The 19443-nt window shown below is 60.1% G+C and overlaps 1 protein-coding gene across 2 annotated transcripts; it reads right to left on the bottom strand.

Moving 5' to 3' along the window:
• Positions 1–1251: 1251 nt before the first annotated feature.
• Positions 1252–15312, bottom strand: SPATA6 (spermatogenesis associated 6). 2 transcript variants are annotated; one of them, XM_029082939.2, is made up of 13 exons: positions 15221–15312; positions 12842–12979; positions 11981–12029; positions 10669–10710; positions 9811–9935; positions 8380–8460; positions 7620–7889; positions 6202–6298; positions 5589–5629; positions 4182–4348; positions 3406–3511; positions 2485–2573; positions 1252–1468 (listed from the first exon to the last, which is right to left on the bottom strand). In XM_029082939.2, the coding sequence occupies exons 1-13, from the start codon at positions 15269–15271 to the stop codon at positions 1285–1287; spliced, it is 1440 nt and encodes a 479-aa protein (XP_028938772.1). In that variant the 5' UTR covers positions 15272–15312; the 3' UTR covers positions 1252–1284. The 2 variants fall into 2 exon arrangements, with proteins under 2 accessions (XP_028938772.1, XP_039770622.1); XM_039914688.1 differs by lacking the exons at positions 1252–1468; positions 2485–2573; positions 3406–3511 and adding an exon at positions 3547–3636.
• Positions 15313–19443: the final 4131 nt, after the last annotated feature.

The raw sequence follows: 19443 nt of genomic DNA, 5'->3' as shown, positions 1-19443 counted from the left end.
CCTCTTCGTATCCAGCAGACAATTACTCTCCCCAACTTCAGAGCCTTATCGAAGGCACATCTCCTCTACAAGGCCTTCCCCAAATAAGCACTCCTCTCCTCTTCACCCACTCCTTCCTGCGTCACCCTGAATCGCTCCCTTTATTCATCCCCTCTCCCGGCCCCACGCCATTTAGGTTCATAGATGTAATTTTATTTATGTATATTAATGTCCATCTCCCCCTTTGAGCTCGTTGCGGGCAGGAATGCGTCCATTATACCGTACCCTCCCAAGCGCTTCGTACGGTGCTGTGCACGCGGTAAGCGCTCAATAAATACGATCGAATGACTGACCTCCACCCATCACCCCAAGGCTACAAAATCTGTCGCTCACTCTCCTGCCGGGCTTCTCGCTTAACCTTCCCATCCACCCGTCAGAAGCGCCTCTCTCGAGCGCTCAAGACGGCACTCTGAACACAGCAGACGAAGCTTCTTGAGGGCAGGGAGCATGCCCGCTAAATTTACTGTACTCTCCCCAGCGCTTGCTACAGGGCTGTGCACACAGCAGGCGCTTCGTGAAATGCTCTGCACTCAGTACACGTTCCCGACTGCTTGGCGGGCCAGGTCTGGCCCTGCAAGAAGGTGTCCGGGCGGAGGGGCAGAGGAGAGGGTCCCCAGGACACATACTGAGCCGACCACCTGGGAGCTACGACCTCGGGTTGGGTCGGGGAGGCAGGAACTCGTCTCCTAAGAAATGCTATACCTCAGAAACTGGAAGGGAGTGAGAGTGGGATGACCGACTCGGGAGGGGCTGGGATGGACAGGGCCAGCGGGGGATGGCCGGGGCTGGACCGCCCGGCCCTCCCGCTGACCTCCCCGGGACCGGGGCCCGAGCCGCCGGCCAGAACCGGTGAACAGAGTATGATTTCTCCTCCTCGAAGCGAGAGCGGAGCAGAGGCGGAAACGGATTCCAGGTGAGACGACCGCTTCGCTACCCGGCCGCTGGAGCCGGGGGTTGGGAGACGGGAGGGGAGCCAAGGGGGCTCCTGCCCTCTCCGGATAGGAGAGCTGGGGCTTCCTGTCCTTCGCCCGCCCCGGGGCTCATTTCAGAGTGAGCGTTAACCTCCCCCTTCCGGCAGGGCGATCAGTGACAGACCTGTTATCCGCAGAGTCCCGGAGACCCCCTTCGCGGTCCTCTTCCTCCGCATCCCCCCCGGCTGGGCCGGGCAGGCCCAAGGCAGGCCGCCGGCAGGAAGAAAGGAGCCCACGCGGGTGGTCGACCACCGGATTCTTCATTGAGGGGCTCTCAGCAGGTGGCCTGCCTCACGGGACGCGTGGCGGAGGCGTTTCTGAACATATGGCCGTAGATCCTCCCCATGTTGTCTGCAAACACGGCTCGGTGGGCCTTCTTTTGGTGGGTGGCCTCCCGGCTGGTCTGCCACTCACTGCCGCCGTCCTGGGAGACGGCCGCCCACGGCCGCAGGGGAGAGCTGGACGGGGAGAAGGCGAGACGACAGAGAGGGAGAGACAGAGATGGAGCAGAGAGGGACAGAGGGAAAGAGGAAGAGATGAGGGTGGGACTGAAGATGTTTGAAAGCCAAGACCCCGGCTGCGGGGTCTCCAGGTGAGGGAGCGTGGGCCGGGTTAATAATAATGATAATTGTGATATCTGCCAGGCACTCTGTGCCAAGCACTGGGGTCGATAGTGTCTGAGACCGTAAGCCCCATTTGGGACAGACTGTGTCTGAGCTGATTACCTTGGATCCACCCCAGCGCTCAGTACGCCGCTTGGCATATAGTGAGCACTTAACAGAGGCACAATTGTTGTTATTATTTTTATGATACGAGATAATCAGTTTGGACACAGTCCCCCGTCCCCATGGGAGGGTCAGTGGAGTGGGGAACCTGGAATCCACGCGAAACAGGCCAGAAGGTGGCTCGGAGGCGGGGAGAACACCGTTGCCGGCTTCCGGCTGCTTCCGGCCCGGCTCACCCTGCCCGGGAGGACGGCACAGAGTGGGCGGGAAATGTGTCTGTGTCTATATGGTTATACTGTACTCGCCCAAGCGCTCAGTCCAGTGCTCTGCACACGGTAAGCGCTCGGTAAATACAACTGAATGAATGAAAGGTGACACGGACCATCTCGGGTTGAACACGCTGGACTCGTGGGAGAAGACCAAGTCTCCTGACTTTTGCCTCAAAGTGGGCTTTCGTTGCCCGAGGGAGACCCGGCCGAGGTGTCCGGCGAGAGACCCGCCAGGCGGCCGGTGGCCGAAACTGGGGGAGAGCCCCCGCCGCGGTGGCCGGGACTCGTCCGGGCCGGGAGAGTTCCGCGGAGCCCCGGCGGGGAGAAAACGGTCCCGGCTCGGAACCCGGGAAATGAATCATTTGGGCAGCCATCTGCTCCCACCCGCCTCAGCTTCACACACCTCGGCCTGACCCTCCGAACCGTTCGGGGGTGGGCGGGCCCGGGGACCCCTCCCGGGGAGGGAGCCGAGGTCCTTACCCGGATTCCGGGTACCCCGACCAGGAGGCACCCTTCTGCCCAACGCCACTGTTCAGGCCCAATTCCTCCTTCCCGGAGAGACTCTCATCCTGAAAGGATATCAGACTCCACTGAACTACTTTCTCGTCTCCAAAAGACCCCAGGATCCAAAACACAGTGATCGCACGTTCACCTCTGCCCGCCCCTCTCCGCATCGAACCGAAATTCCTCACCGTCGGCTTCGAGGCCCTCGGTCGGCTCGCCCGCTACAACCCGGGCTGCACTCCTCTGACGCCAACCGACTCACTGCACCTCAACCTCACCTATCTCGCTGCCGACCTCTCGCCCGCATCCGGCCTCTAGCCCGGAAGGCCGTAAGCCCTCCGTGACCCTCGGCGCTTAGCACGTGGCAAGCGTTTAACAGATGTTACTATTGTTATATGACAGACCACTGCTCTTCCCACCTTCAAAGCCTTATTAAGGCGCATCTCTTCCAAGAGGCCTTCCCTGGCTAAACCCTCCTCTTCTCCCACCCCCTTCTGCGTCGCCACGACTCGCTCCCTTTATCCTTCCCCCCTCCCAGCCCCGTAGCACTTAGGTACATATCTGTAATTTATTTCGATTAATGTCTGTCTCCTCCTCAAGACCGTAAGCTCGCTGCAGGCGGGGAACGTGTCTGTCGTTTCATCGTATTCACCCAAGCGCTTAGAGAGGTACTCTCCACCCAGTAAGCGCGCAATAAATACGCCCGATTGAATAAATGAACGAAAATCCCATCTCCTCCAAGAGGGCTTCCCCACCCCATTTGCCCTCCCGTCCATGTGGTCTAGGTGCTCGGACCTGCACCCCTTGAGCCTTTAGATACCCCATCCCCAACGCCACAGCGCTCGTGCCCACCACCTAACACCCTGGCCCTGCCCCCATCTGACGGCGGAAACTCACAGAGGCCGTCGTCGGCTTCTGCCACGCCCGGTGACGCCTCAGAACGCGTTGGATTCGCCGGTGGATCTCATCCGAGTTGGCGGGACCGGCTGAATGCGACAAGAACCTGCAGCCGGGGGACGCGGGGTGGCCGGCTTTGGGGAGGTGGCCGAACCCGCCGGCCGCCGCCACCTCTCCCCTCCCGGCGGTTCGCCGGCTCTCACCCTTGACCGAGTCACTCAGTTTCCTCCTCTGAGAAATGGGAGGAAGATCATCCCCGCTGACCCCGCTTCTTAGACCGGGAGCCCCGGGCGAGCCGGGGGCCGTGTCGGTCTGATTGGTCGGTCTCTGTCACGCAGCGCTTGGCTCAGAGTGAGAGCCGACCGCCCGCCGCCATCACTGTCATCCCCATTCCGGAGAGACAAGACGGGAACCATGATACGGAGGCCCGTTCCCTCACCGTGAGCAACTGACCTGGTGGGCTAGACACCGCGATCCACCTTTTTCTTTTTTTAATGGCATTTGTTAAGCACTTACCACGTGCCAGGCGGGGGAATGGCTGAACGGATCTCACTCCGATCACTGCCCTTCTCGGGGTGGACCCTCTCCCGCCGCCCTCAGCCCCGGCTGCCGAGCCCCCGCCCCTCTGCCAGCCTTCAGCTGGGACCCCCGGCTCGCGGAGCGGAGCGGCGAGACCCCAGTGACGCGGACCCTCTCCCGGGCTCCGCCCTCCCTCCGAACCTGCCCCCTGCCCCGGCGCCCGCCCCGCCCCACCCGCCTCTGGCAGACGGAGCTACCTCTCCCTGAGAGAAGAGCGATGGAGCACGGGACTCTGCGCGGGCTCCTGGGCCGCTGACCGACGGCCCGCTCCCGGCTGAGGAGCTGGGCTCGAGGTCCAGGGCTCCTCCCACCTTCTGTCGCAGAGGGTGGGACAAGGCTCGCCACCCCACGACGACCGGCGCGTCTGCGAGGGAGATAGACCACGTCAGAGATCAAGGCCGAAGGCAGTGCGGCCTAGCGCCGAGTGCCCTTCGGGGGAAGCTGCGTGGCCCAGTGGAAAGAGCACGGGCTTGGGGGTCAGAGGTCCCGTCCCGGGTCAGCTGTGTGACCGTGGGCAAGTCACTTCATTCTCTGTGCCTCAGTTCCCTCATCTGGAAAACGGGGATGAAGACTGCGAGCCCCACGTGGGACAACCCGATCACCTTGCATCCCTCCCAGCGCTCAGAACAGCGCTCTGCACATGGTAAGCGCTTAACAAATGCCATTATTATTATTATAGTGCAAAGAGGCCAGGCACGAGAGTCAGAGGACCAGGGTGTCAGAGGACCCAGGCTCCGATCCCAGCTCCACCACTTTGCTTATCTCACACCCTCTCTATTCATTCATTCAATAGTATTTATCGAGCGCTTACTATGTGCAGAGCACCGTACTAAGCTCTCTAGACTGTACGGTCATCGGGGGCAGTGAAAGTGTCCATTACATTGTTATACTGTACTTTCCCAAGCGCTTAGCAGGGTGTTCTGCACAAAGTAAGCGCTCAATAAATACGCCTGACCGCCCGACTGACTTCACTTCTCTGTTCCCCCCGTTTCCTCCTCTGTAAAATGAGGACTCAATCCTCGTCCTCCCTCCCACTTAGGCCGTGAGCCCTGCATGGACAGGGGCTGCGCCCAACCCGATGAACTCATATCTACCGCAGCGTTTAATGCAGTGCTGGGCGCATAGGAGGCACGAGTAGGAGTAACAGAGTTCCCTGGCAGCTCTTGCACCCGGCCCAGGTCGCCGATCCTCGCTGGCAGGGAGGGGATGCGGGTGGGAAGCGACTCGGCACGGTCACGGTCCTACTTGGAGAGGGCTCCGGTGGGCCCCCCCCCGGATGCCCTCTGGCTAGTCCCTCCTCACCCCCCCGGCCTGGCCGACAGTCTACGACGGCGGCGCGATTTTTTACGACGGCACTTGTTGAGCGCTCACCAGTGTGCCCGGCACGGTTCGGAGCACCGGGGGGAGACGCAAGTCAATCAGGTCGGACACAGTCCCCGTCCCCCACGGGGCTCACACTCTTCATCCCAATTTTACAGGTGAGGGAACTGAGGGCCGGACAAATTGAGTGAGTCGCCTAAGGTCGCAGAGCAGACACGTGGCTGAGCCGGGATTAGAACCCCAGGCCCGGTCACCCTCGGGCCGAAGCCGCCTCACTCGCTCACCCCGGCCTGCTTCGGTCGGTAGCCGTCCAGGAGGAAAGGGTCTGAAAAAGGAGACGAAAATGACTGCAATTAGGATGACTACCGATCCGTGGCGTTCACTGAGTGCATAATGATAATAATTATAGTATTTAAGCACTTCGTCATTCATTCAATAGTATTTGTTGAGCGCTTACTATGTGCAGAGCACTGTACTAAGCACTTGGAATGGACAAATCGGTAACAGGTCGAGACAGTCCCTGCCCTTCGAAGGGCTTACTTACTCTGTGCCAAGCACTGTTCTAAGCACTGGGGTAGATACAAGGTAATGAGGTTGTCCCACGTGGGGCTCGCACTCCTAATCCCCATTTTACAGCCGAGGGAACCGAGGAACAGAGAAGTGAAGTGGCTCGCCGGGGTCACGCAGCTGCCGAGTGACGGAGCCGGGATTGGAACTCACATCCTCTGGCGAACAAGCCTGTGCTCTTTCCAGACGTGGAGACGGAGGGAGTTCCAGGCTGGGAATCTCAGGCGGGAAAAGGACTGTGCCGAATCTATCTTGCAGCTACCCCAGTGCTTGGAAAAGTGCCTGACGAAGCCCGGGCTCCCCCGAGGGAAGACAAAATTTCCCACTCACCCCGGGAGGGTCCAGACGTGCAGTCTCTCGCGCTGTCTCTGGCGCCGTCTCTGGCGGGGGCGGCGAGAAAGTCGGCCGCGGGACTGGGCGGCTGCACCTAAAATCAATCAGTTCACGGTATTTCCGGAGCGCTTACTACGTGTGCAGCACCGGGCTGAGCGCTCGGTAGGGTACGAAACCAGGGAATCAGGAGACACGTTCCCCGCCCCAAACGAGCTTGCAGTCTAGAGATGAGCTTACAGTCTAGAAAGAAGGCATTTTTCTTCGGAGGGTAGTACAGCACGGCATAGTGCACAGAGCACGGACCTGGGTTCTAATCCCGGCTCCACCACCTGTCTGCTGTGTGGCTTTGGGCAAGTCGCTTCACTTCTCTGGGCCTCAGTTTACCTCATGTGGGGATTAAGACTAAGAGCCCCACATGGGCCAGGGACCGTGTCCAATCTGATGAGCTTATATAATAATAATGTTGGTATCTGTTAAGCGCTTACTATGTGCCGAGCACTGTCCTAAGCACTGGCGGAGCCACAGGGTCATCGGGTCGTCCCACGTGAGGCTCCCGGTCTTCGTCCCCGTTTTACAGATGAGATCACTGAGGCCCAGAGAAGTGACTTGCCCAGAGTCACACAGCTGACAAGTGGCAGAGCCGGAATTCGAACCCATGACCTTCTACTCCCAAGCCCGCGCTCTTTCCACCGAGCCACGCTGCTTCCCTACCCCGGTGTAGTGCCTGACAGGCAAGAAGCACTTAATACCGTAACAATAATAATAATGATAATGATCCGGACTCTGCCTTGTGTCCGCCGTGTGACCTCGCGCAAGTCATTTCATTTATCGGTGTCTCAGTCTCCTCATCTGCGGAATGGGAATTCAGTACCCGTTCTCCCTCCTACGTACAACATGAGCCCTTTCGGGGCAGAGACTGTGTCTGACCTCATTATCCTGTTTCTTCCCCAGCGCTCAGAACAGAGCTTGACACTTTTTACAGACGAGGTAACTGAAGTCCAGAGGAGTGAAATACCAGCCCAAGGTCACAGAGCAGACGAGCTGGCGGAGCAGGGAGGATGAGAACCCAAGCTTCTGACCTCCAGGCCCGGGCTCTTTCCATATTTGTAATTCTATTCACATTAATGTCCGTCTGCCCCTCGAGAATTTCAGCTAGCTGCGGGCAGGGGACGGGTCTGTTACAGTGTACTCTCCCAGGCGCTCGGTACAGTGCTCTGCACACAGTAAGCGCTCGATAAATACAACTGATTGACTTTCTACCAGGCAGCGTCGCTGCTCCAGCTGACCGCGGCGCCGGCAGCTGGCCAGGGGATCGGAAGGGTGGGCAGCCGGTCTAAGCTGGGAATCGGGGGGGCTCGGGTCCGGTGGGGAGGAGAGGGTGGGAGACCGAGGGGCGGAGGGGGCGGCCCGCTTACGTGTCTGACGACAAAGGGCGGCCGGGCGCTGTCCCGCTTGAACTCGAAGGGCCCCAGGTGGAGGTGTGCCAGCCGCCGGCCCGTCTCCTCTGCCAGCGCGCACATGCGGCGCCTCGTGTAGGGAGAGGGCGACCGCGACACCGAGGCCAGGGTGGGCCGCTCGTAGCCCCTCAGGGGCGACGGGGGCCGGCCGGGGGGGCCGGCCGCGGGGCCTGAGGGCGATCTCGCCCCGGCGGCTCCGAGAGGCGTCCGAGGGCGCGGCCACCGGTCCTGGAAGAGGGAGCGAGAATGACGGGGCCGCTGGTGGCCCAGAGACCCCCGAGGGCGGGCCCCGGGAGAAGCAGAAACCCCCCACCATCAGCTTCACGACCCTCCAGCCAGCTTTCCCGATTCTACCCATCCCCGCTCCTCTCCCACCGTACCCCAGCTTACGCACTTTGCTCTTCCCAAGCCGACCTTCTCACTGGGTCTGGTTCTTCTCTCTCGCCATCAACACCTCGCCCTCATCCTCCCTCCTCCTTCACATCCAACAGACCACCCGCTCTCCCCACCTCCGAAGCCCTCCTAAAATCCCCTCCCCTCCAAGGAGCCTCGTGTCGTGTCATTCAGGCACTCGGTGCAGTGCTCTGCACGTGGCAGCGCCCGATCAGTACCACGGATCGATCGATCGATCGATCGGGTCCTCTGGGGAGAGGAGGGTTTGGCGGGGGGGTAGGAGGCGAGGGAAGGGGGCCGGGCTCCCGGGACGGGCCCCTCTCACCTGGGCCGGGACCCTCCACGGCTCCATCGGGCATTCGCCGATGCTGGAGGTGGTGCGGAATTCCAGCTTCGGCTCCGCACCCTGGGGGAGGACGCAGAGCCGAGCGTCACGCGGAAGGTGAGGGCGGGGTCCGCCCGGGTCGAGGTCCGCGCTCCGCCCCGGCGATGACGGCAATAGTGATGACAAAAACGAAGACGGTCTTGGCTCGGCGCTTAGTAGGCGCCGAGCGTTGGGTCAGTCGGTGCGACTGATTGCTTACTGTGCGCGGGGCACTGTATCAAGCGCTTGGGAGAGTGCGGTAAAACCATAAAACGGACACATGACCTGGCCACGACGAGCTTACGGTCTAGAGGGGGAGACGGATATAAACATAAACTATAAATAGAAGTACTGAACTGGGTGCTGGGGTAGTTAATCAGCTGGGACACAACCCCCGCCCGGCGTGGACTTGGCAGCCTGAGCGGGGTGGACTGGCTTTGAAGCCCTGTTTTAAAGAGAAGTTAAGTGACTTGTCCAAGGTCACACGGCAGGGAAGGGGCAGAGCTGGAATTAGAAGGCGCCGTCCTCTGACTCCCAGGCCTGGGTTCTTTCCCCGAGGCCATGGAGCTGGAACAGAGGAGGTGGGAGACCGGGTTTCTTGTATCTACCCCAGCGCTTAATACTTACTAAGCGCTTAAGAAATAGCATTTCAGAAAAACCACCGGTGCTTTCGGCGGTTCGATAACATTCGACGATACGGCTTCGGTGGAAAGCTAGTTCTGCACTTCCCATCTGTCGGCAAACACGCGGAAGATTTTGACATCACTCCCCGGTAAAAATGTGCCTCGCTTCGGAGACGTCCCCGGTCTGATGGATTTCTACAACTTCAGGTTCGTTAACGACAAGCAGCCAAGAGATTCCTATTTGCTGAAAATTCATTTCTAATTGTTTACGACGAATCCGTTCATAGATCGTTGCCAGGCCTTGGCGGTTCCACCGTTTTCTCTATCAGTCGGGGCGATCCGTTTAAGGAGGAAAACGGAGAGCAGTAGCGTGACTAGGGGAAAGAGCACGGGCCTGGAAGAAAGCGGACCTGGGTTCGAATGCCGGATCTGCCGGTTGCTTGCTGGGTGACCTTGGGCAAGTCACGTCACTTCTCTGGGCATCAGTTTCCTCAAATGTAAAATGGGACACCTCTTCTCCCTCCTACTTAGGCCTTCCTTCAGCCCTCCTTTCCTCTTCTCTCCCGCCCTTCTGTGTCGCCCTGATTTGCTCCCTTCTGTCATCCCCTCTCCCAGCCCTCGAATTTACTGATTTATCTCCAGCCCCTTCTAGACTATAAACTCACCGTGGGTTACACCGTACTCCGCTGCTTAGTACAGTGCCCTGCACACGGTAAGCGCTCAGTAAACCCGACCGACTGGCTGGTTCCGGGGACCCCTAGGCCCTCACCCGTACGCCGGGGATCCTGGTCATGTGAACCTCCCGGGGGGCGTCACGCGGGCCGGATGGGGGCCTCGGCCCCGGGAACAGGAAGTCTTTCGTGTTCTCCGTGTACGTGGACAGGGTTTCTCCATCTGCAAGAAACAGCGGGCTCCGCGGGGGACACCGATCCAAGTCGCGCCCTTTCCACGGTGCTGGGCCCCCTCCTACGGGGAGCCACCCGCTCCCACGGGGCCCCGGTCTTTCCGAAGGAGAGCTCGTCCTCTGCTGTTTGGGGAAGGCGGGGGGGGGGGGGGTCACGCTCTCCACGTAGCCCCGTGGGACTCTGCGGATTCTCCTGAGCGCTTAGTACAGTGCTCCGCACACGGTCAGCGCTACCTAAATACGACCGACTGGATGGGGAGGGCCACGCGGGCCACGAGGCTCTCCGTGGGGGGCAAGGACCAGCCCGCGGAGCAGGGGAAAATACCTCTTTTCCCCTTTTCCCTCCTCTGCTCCTCTGCCCCCGCCCTCCACCTCCCCTCAGCTAAGCCCCCTTTTCCCCCCCTTTCCCTCTGCTCCTCCCCCCTCCCTTCCCCTCGGCGCTGTGCTCGTCCGCTCGATTATATATATTTTTATTACCCTATTTATTTTGTTCATGAGATGTCCATCCCCCTGATTCTATTGATTGCTACTGTTTTAATGAGATGTCCATCCCCTTGATTCTATTGATTGCTATTGTTTCTGTCCATCTGTCTCCCCCGACTGGACCGTCAGCCCGCCAGCGGGCAGGGACTGTATCTGTTGCCGAACTGTCCGTTCCGAGCGCCCAGCACAGCGCTCGGCACATAGTGAGCGCTCAATAAATACTACTGAATGAATGAATACCTGGAGGAACCAGCTGGACCAACTCGAACACAGCGGAATCATCTGGAAAGGGAAGAGACCGTTGGGTTCTCACGTGGACACGTCACGCGCGCCTCTCCCGGGCCTCCGGGCCGATCCTGCTCCCGCCCGGCCCCGGGGCTATCGGGGTAGTAGGCTAGACGGTGTCCGCTCGTTGGCCCAAGCCCTCGGCAGGCGGCGGGGGGACCCCGCGCCGAACCGGACGTCGCCGTTCCCGTCTGGGGGGCCGGGCTGGGAAGCTCGGGATCTAGGGTGCTGGGCCGGACACCTCCCAAGGGCAGTGCGCCAGACCGGGCACCCGGTCCGGGCAACGTGCCGTCCTGGACGTTTGAGAAGCAGCGGGGCTCGGTGGAAAGAGCCCGGGCTTGGGGGTCGGAGGTCGTGGGTTCGAATCCCCGGCCCTGCCGCTTATCAGCTGTGTGACTTCGGGCAAGTCACTTCACTTCTCTGGGCCTCAGTGACCTCCTCTGGAAAATGGGGATTAAGACCGCGAGCCCCACGGGGGAAAACCTAATTGCCGTGTATCTGCCCAGCGCTTAGAACGGTGTTTGGCACATAGCAAGCGCTTAACAGATACCAAATTATTAGGTGGTATTTAGTATTCTGTTGCCGATTGGTACATTCCAAGCACTCAGTACAGCGGTCTGCACACAGTAAGCGCTCAATAAATACTACTGAATGAAATGCTATCGAATGAATTTGGAAACTCTGGCTAGAAGGAACAGTCCCAGCGTGCTCAAGGGGCTCAGTCTCACAGAAGATGCATTAACGCCGACGGCAAACCCCTGAATTTCCGCAGCGACGTCTCACGCGCGAGGTTAATAGAAATAATAATAATTATTAATCATTAAAGTATTACTACGTAGCGGGATAGACCCAAGATCACTGGGTTGGACGCAGTCCCCGTCCCACAAGGAGCTCACGGTCAATCCCCATTCTGCGGACGAGGGAACCGAGGCTCGGAAAAGTCGAGCGAGTCGCCCAAGGTCACGCGGCGGCCCGGCGGCGGAGCCAGGATTAGAAGCCAGGTCCTCTGACTCCCGGGCCTGTGCTCTTTCCACTGGGCCACACCGCTTCTCAGTCAAAGCTCCCCCGCTCTCGCGGGTTCAGGGATTCGTTCAATCCTATTTATTGAGCGCTTACCGCGTGCCGAGCGGTGGACTGAGCGCTTGGGAGAGAACGACAGGACGATAACCGGACCCACTCCCTGCCCGCAATAAGCTTAGGGTCTAGGGACCCCAGCCCGGGGCCCATCACCGTCGGGGCGAAACGACCCCGGCTGCCGAGCTCTTACCTTCGAGTCGTGCGACCACGTCTCCGGGATCCCCGGCTTCCGGGAAGGCCTGGAAAGGGGAAATAAGTCACCGGAAGGATGGAGAGCGGAGCGGCCGGATCCCGGCCGGGAGCGCCGGGAAGGGGGCGGGATTCCCAGAGCCGCGGACCGGACAGCTGCCGCTCCGGGTCTCCTCGGCCCCACGTGGAAAGGGTCGGGTCTCTCCCGCCTACCTTGCCGATTTCCTTCTACGACTCGATCCGCACTTGGCTCCTCTCCTGCCAACCTGCTCCTCGTCCCTCAATCTCATCCCTCTGACCGCCGACCCCCTGCCCCCGTCCTCCCTCGGGCCCGGAACCCCCTCCCCTTTTATCTCACGGTCCGTCCCTCTCCCCACCTTCAATCGATCGGTGGTATCCAAGCGCTTAGCACAGTGCTCTGCACATAATAAGAATAACGTCGGTATCTGTTAAGCGCTCACTACGTGCAGAACACCGTTCGAAGCGCTGGGGGAGATACGGGGCGATCAGGTCGTCCCGCGTGAGGCTCACAGTTAATCCCCATTTTACAGACGAGGTCACCGAGGCACAGAGAAGCGAAGTGACTCGCCCACGGTCACGCAGCTGACGGGCGGCAGGGCCGGGAGTCGAACCCGTGACCCCTGACGCCGAAGCCCAGGCTCTTTCCACTGAGCCGCGCCGCTTCCCGTGCTCGCGCGGTAAGTGCTCAATAAATACTATCGAACGTAGGAATTTCTGCCCACTCCGGGTCCCCGCGGGTCATCCCGTCCCACCCGAGGGACGGGTCCCCGGGTCCCCCCGGGGTTTGGAAACCCGGCGGCCCCCCACCCCTAGCCCTGGGGGAGGTGCCCCGACCTCTGACCTTTTCAAACACCATCTCCGCGTTGAAGAGCAGGGGGAAGGCAGCGGGGACGCATCTTGTCTTCTGACATTGGCCGAGCAGGCGCACGATAAGACACAGCTCCTCTGGGCCCCTCAGCCTCGCGCCGGGGCAGGACACCTGCAGGGGAAAGGCCCGCCGAGCTGCAAACCTGGCGGGGGGGTGCTCGGCGCACACTACCGGGAGCTGCGTGGCTCGGTGGGAAGAGCCTGGGCTTTGGAGTCAGGGGTCACGAGTTCGAATCCCGGCTCTGCCACTTAGCTGTGTGACGGTGGGCAAGTCACTTCACTTCTCTGGGCCTCGGTGACCTCGTCTGGAAAACGGGGATTAAGACTGTGAGCCCCACGTGGGACAGCCTGATTCCCCTGTGTCTACCCCAGCGCTTACCACAGTGCTCTGCACATAGTAGGCGCTTAATAACTTTTTTTTAAAAAAAACTGGGAGAGCTTGGGGGGGGCCCCTGGGCGATCGCTCGCTGCCCCTTCGAAGCCTTATTAAAGGCCCATCTCCTCCAAGAGGCCTTCCCTGACTACGCCCTCCTTTCCTCTTCTCCCTCCTGACTTTTCCCCTTCGTAACATCGCCCGCCTCCCCGCCCCACAGCAGTTACGTCCATATCCGTGATGTTTTAATTTCTATTAATGTCTCTCTCCCCCTCCAGACCGTCAGCTCGCCGCGGGCAGGGAACGGGTCTGTTACGTTGTCCCCTCGCAGGCGCTCAGTTCAGTGCTCCGCACGCAGTGAGTGCTCAATAAAAAAATAATATTTATTTATTGTTATAATAAATAAGCACAGAAAGCGCTCGGTGAATGGATGAAAGCGGGGGAGAGTCTGGGGGCAGGGAGCCTGGGGGACCCTGTCGGGGGGAGGGGGGCACAAGGTGGGGCAGACGGCTCAGGAAGCAGCGCGGCTCAGTGGGAAGAGTCAGAGGTCATGGGTTCGACTCCCGGCTCTGCCACTCGTCAGCTGCGTGACCGTGGGCGAGTCGCTTTACTTCTCTGTGCCCCAGTGACCTCATCTGGAAAATGGGGATTCACCGGGAGCCTCGCGTGGGACGACCCGATGACCCTGTACCTCCCCCAGCGCTTAGGACAGTGCTCTGCACATAGTAGGCGCTTAACAAATATGAATATCATCAACACGGGCCCGGGAGTCAGAAGGACGTGGGTTCTAATCCCGGCTCCATCACGTGCCTGTTGCGTGACCCTGGGCAAGTCACTTCACTGGGCCCCAATTACCTTCTCTGTAGAATGGGGATTACGCCTGTGAGCTCGGGGACTGTGTCCAACCTGATGATTGTATCTACCCCAGCGCTCAGGACGGTGGTTGGCTCATAATAAGCGCTTAACAAATACCATTAGTATTATTAATGATGATAATCCTGGAGGGGAGGGGACACTGGGGGGGAGAGAACAAGGGGGTGGGGTGCCTGGAGGGGCTGGGGGAATAGTACAGTGGGGGGGGAAAGCCAGGGAGTGGGGGGTGGGCCTGGACGGGGGAGCACGGTGGGGAAGAGGGACACAGTGGAGGGGGAGCTTGGGGGGGTCCCGGGGAGGGGGACACAGTCGGGGGGGGCTTGGGGGGTCCCGGGGAGAGGGACACAGTGGCGGGGGGAGCTTGGGGGGTCCCGGGGAGAGGGACACGGGAGGGGGCTTGGGGGGGTCCAGGGGAGAGGGACACAGTGGCGGGGGGAGCTTGGGGGGTCCCGGGGAGAGGGACACAGTGGGGGGGGGGCTTTGGGGGGGTTCAGGGAAGAGGGACACAGTGGGGGGGGGAACTTGGGGGTCCCGGGGAGAGGGACACAGTGGAGGGGTGGGCCTGGGGGCCTGGGGGAGAGGGGGACTTTGGGGGACTCCCGGGGAGAGCGACACAGGGCGGGGGGACGCTCGGGGGGGGTCCGGGGAGAGGGACACGGTGGGGGGATGGGCCTGGGGGCCTGGGGGAGAGGGACACGGTCGGGGGGGACCTTGGGGGGTCCCGGGGAGGGCGACACAGTGCGAGGGGAGCTTGGGGGAGTCCGGGGGAGAGGGACACAGTCAGGGGGGTGGGCCTGGGGGCCTGGGGGGGAGGGACACGGTTGGGAGGGGGAGCTTGGGGGGGCCCGGGGAGAGGGACACAGTGGGGGAGGGGGACAGGTCGGGAGGAGGGAGCCTGGGGGTCCCGGGGGAGCACAGCGGGGGGAAGGACAAGCTGGGGGGGGGGAGAACAGTGGGGAGGAGGGGGTCCGGGGGTCGCCCGGGGGGGGGGGGGAGGGCCGGTGGAAGAGGGAGGGGGCTGTCGGAGAGGGGGAGCGATGACGAAAGGGGACCGGGCCGGGGGGGGGGGGGGGTCCGGGGGGTCCCCCGGGGGTCCGGGCTACTCACGCAGCGGATGTCCAGCAGCAGGACCAGGCGGAGCGCCTTCACCTTCCGCATAGCGCTGCGGTCCCGTCGTCACGGTCACCCGGCCCGGCGGCCACGTGATCCGGGCGGGGCTGGAGGGCTGGGAGGGCGGAGCCGGACCCCAGGCCTGGGACGCAGAAGGGCCTGGCTGCTGGGTCGATAAATAATAATGACGCTGGTATTTGTTAAGCGCTTCCTACGTGCCGACCGCTGTTCGAAGCGCTGGGGGAGAGACAGGGTCATCCGGGGGGGTCCCCACGTGAGGCTCCCAGTTAATCCCCATTTTGCAGATGAGGTCCCTGAGACCCAGAGAAGTGCAGTGACTCGCCCACGGTCCCCCAGCTGACGAGGGGCAGGGCCCGGCTTCGAACTCATGACCTCTGACTCCCAAGCCCGTGAGCTCTTTCCACTGAGCCACGCTGCTTCTCTATGGGGGGGGGGGGGTTCCAAGCCCCCCCCCCCTCCGCCACTGCGTGCCGGGTGACCTGCGGGTCACTTCTCCGACCCTCACTTTCCTTCTCCGTAAAATGGGGATGAAGACTTGTGAGGCCCGGATCGGGTCCCACCCGGTAAACCCGGATCTCCCCTAGCGCTCAGCACAGTGCCTGGCACCTACCGCCTGTCAGCCGTGTGACTGTGGGCCAGTCACTTCGCTTCTCTGGGCCTCAGTGACCTCATCTGAAAAATGGGGATGAAGGCCGTGAGCCCCACGTGGGACGACCTGATTCCCCTGTGTCCACCCCAGCGCTTAGAACGGTGCTCTGCGCGTAGTGAGCGCTTAACAAATACCAACATATACCAACACCTAGTAAGCGCTTCACAGATAGCACAGAACCAGAAAGGGGGCAACTAGAGGGTCACAGGCCGGGTGATCCAGGGTCATCAGATGGTCCCACGTGAGGCTCCCGGTCTTAAACCCCATTTCCCAGATGAGGTCACTGAGGCCCGGAGAAGCGAAGCCAACTGGCCCACGGTCCCACGGCTGCCAGGCGGCAGAGCCGGGATTCGAACCCTTGACCTCTGACTCCGAAGCCCGGGCTCTTTCCGCTGAGAATCGCTGCTCTCGATTCTATTTATTGCCGTCGTTCCTGTCCGTCCGTCCGTCCGTCCCCCCCCCGCTTCGACCGTCAAAGGGCAGGGACTGTCCCTATCTGTTACCGATCTGTCCATTCCGAGCGCTCGGCACAGTGCTCTGCACACAGTAAGCGCTCCATAAATGAGAGGACGGGTGACCACGGGTGAGTCGCTTCACCTCTCTGTGCCTCGGCGTCCCCCGCTGCAAAATGGGGATTTAGTACCTCGTCTCCTTCCCGCCTCGACCGTGAGCCCCGCGCGGCCCAGGGACCGTGTCTGACCCCATTCGCTCGCGCCTAATCCGGGGCCTAGGATAGTGTTTGGCACAGGGTTTAGCGAATCCCATGAGAAGATGTGGTTCCGCTCGGTCCGTCCCTGAGATTCCCCGGATCGGAGGCTGTGGGAGAGGCCTCCTCCCCTTCCCGGCCACTTGGCCTCTCCGAGTGTTCTCGGATCACCTCACCGACGGCCGGTCCGTGAGGAAATAGGGATGATGTTATTTGTTAAGCGCTTACTGTGTGCAGAGCACGGCTCTAAGCGCCGGGGGAGATGCGGGGTCATCAGGTTGCCCCACGTGAGGCTCACGGTCCCCATTTTCCAGATGAGGTAACTGAGGCCCAGAGAAGTGAAGTGACCTGCCCACAGTCACGCAGCTGGGATTCGAACCCATGACCTCTGACCCCCAAGCCCGGGCTCTTTCCACTGAGCCAGGCCGGATCCGTCGGATCACAACCGGCGGCCACGCCGCGTTGGCCGCGTCCCTTCCAACGGATACCGAAAGCCCCCAGTCCCCCGTCTCCCCTCCCCGGCCACGCTCCGACCCCAGACCGAAATTCCTGAAGCCTCGTTATCCCGCTCCGGAAATAGGGCCTTTTAATGGAAAGTCTGGCGGCCCCTTTCCGGATGCCTAGTGAATGGCACCGCCATAATTAATGATATTGCGGAAAGATTTATGGTCCTTAGGCATAGATAAAACAGAAATATCATTGCTTCTTTGCCTCCCCTCATTTTATCCTCTATGAAATTTTATGTGAAATAAGTCAAATGAAAAATGTAAGCTCTTAATCTTTTCCAGGAACCCTCGCTCGCCGGACGCGTTGGGGAGGAATGGATGAGCCTGTTTTATGTTTCGTTTTTGGGTTGGGCTGGAGGGGCAGGGGCGGGGATTAAAGGGGTCGGGCAGAATGGTCAAGGAGCCCCTGTGGTCTGAGGGATGGACAGACGCCCCGTCCAGCCTCACCCCATGGGGGCAACTGGTGGAGAAGGGGGCAAGTCGTCTCCTCGCAAGGGGTGTGGCTCCTGCGAGAAAAGGGCAGCTTGGACCATGGCACGGGAAAACCACATAGGCGAGAAGCGGGTGCCCCCAGGTAATCCAAAGAATTTAATAATAGTAATTAAGAAGAAGAAGAAGAATTATTATTATTATGGTATTTATTAAGCGCTTAACTATGTGCCAGGCACTATGCTAAGCGCTGGGGTGGATGCAGGCAGATTGGCCCCAGTCCCTGTCTCAGGTGGGGCTCACAAGTCTCAATGCCCATTTTAATAATAATAATGTTGGTATCCGTTAAGCGCTTACTCTGTGCCGAGCACTGTTCTAAGCGCTGGGGGAGATACAGGGTCATCAGTTGGTCCCACGTGAGGCTCCCAGTCTTCCTCCCCATTTTCCAGATGAGGTCACCGAGGCCCAGAGAAGTGAAGTGACTTGCCCACAGTCAGCTGCCAAGTGGCGGAGCCGGCATTCGAACCCATGACCTCTGACTCCCCCAGCCCGGCCTCTTGCCACTGAGCCATGCTGCTTCTCAGATGAGGGAACTGAGGCCCAGGGAAGTGAAGTGACTTGCCCGAGGTCACACAGCAGACAAATGGCAGAGGCGGGATTAGAACCCGGGCCCTCCGACTCCCAGGCCCGGGCTCCTTCCACTGGGCCACGCTGGCTCAGTGGAAATAATAATAATAATAATAATAATAATAATTATGTCGGTATCTGTTAAGCGCTTACTAGGTGCAGAGCACTGTTCTAAGCGCCGGGGGAGATACAGGGTCATCGGGTTGTCCCACGTGAGGCTCCCAGTCTTCATCCCCATTTTCCAGAGGGGGGAACTGAGGCACAGAGAAGTGAAGTGACTCGCCCACAGTCAAGAGCCCGGGCTTGGGAGTCAGAAGTCATGGGTTCGAATGCCGGCTCTGCCACTTGGCAGCTGTGTGACCGTGGGCGGGTCACTTCACTTCTCTGGGCCTCAGTGACCTCATCTGTCAAATGGGGATGAAGACTGGGAGCCTCCCGTGGGACGACCTGATGACCCTGTATCTCCCCCAGCGCTTAGAACAGTGCCCTGCACCTAGTAAGCGCTTAACAAATACCAACATTATTATGAAAAGCCCCCCCCCCCAAAATCAGCTCGCGTTCTGGGCCCTGGCACCGGGTGGGAAAGGAGACCCCCCCCCCCAGTTCTTAAGGAGCCCCCTCGTCCCCCGGGGACACAGATGGGCTTTCCGAAGGTAGCGAGCGGTGCCCGAGACGTTCGACATCTGCCGGAGAATCCGCCCACTTGCCCATTTCCCCCTCCTCTCTCCCCTGAAACTGAGTCACGATTCCCGCCGTGTTTCTCTGTGACTTCAAAACCATTCTGCTTAATGAGGTTCTAAGTCTTTATAATTAGGCCCGGAGGGGTACAGGGCCATGCCCTGAAGAGCAATAATTATTTCGGTTATTTATGGTCATAAAAAATTGAAAATAGGAAATTCTTCCCCAGAACGTGACTATTTATTCTTTTACATATTGCCCACCAGGCAATTACCCTATTAAGGCAGCGTTTTGTCGCTAAAGACATTAATTGAAATGTAAATTAAATGTAAATCGGCTAATTAAATTGATACGGAATGAACTTGTCAGGCAGGCCTCTGGGATCAGACGCATTTGGCTAATAAACAGTATTCCAGAGTCTTCCCGGATCGCTTCCGGCGTAAAGGTTTTCTGAAGGGCGACGTCCCAGATCCCGGCGTTCTGGGGTCCGCGAGGTGTCCCGGAGATTCAGGAAACAGCCACCCGCGTGGCCCCAAACCAGAGGCTCCACGGAATCCTCGTCTAGGTCCACGGAATCCCCGTCTGGAACATCCCCTTTTGTTCC

The sequence above is a fragment of the Ornithorhynchus anatinus genome, chromosome 18 (genome assembly GCF_004115215.2).
Source record: "Ornithorhynchus anatinus isolate Pmale09 chromosome 18, mOrnAna1.pri.v4, whole genome shotgun sequence".
In the NCBI taxonomy this organism is placed as follows: Eukaryota; Metazoa; Chordata; class Mammalia; order Monotremata; family Ornithorhynchidae; genus Ornithorhynchus; species Ornithorhynchus anatinus.
This window is presented reverse-complemented; position numbering and strand designations above follow the sequence as displayed.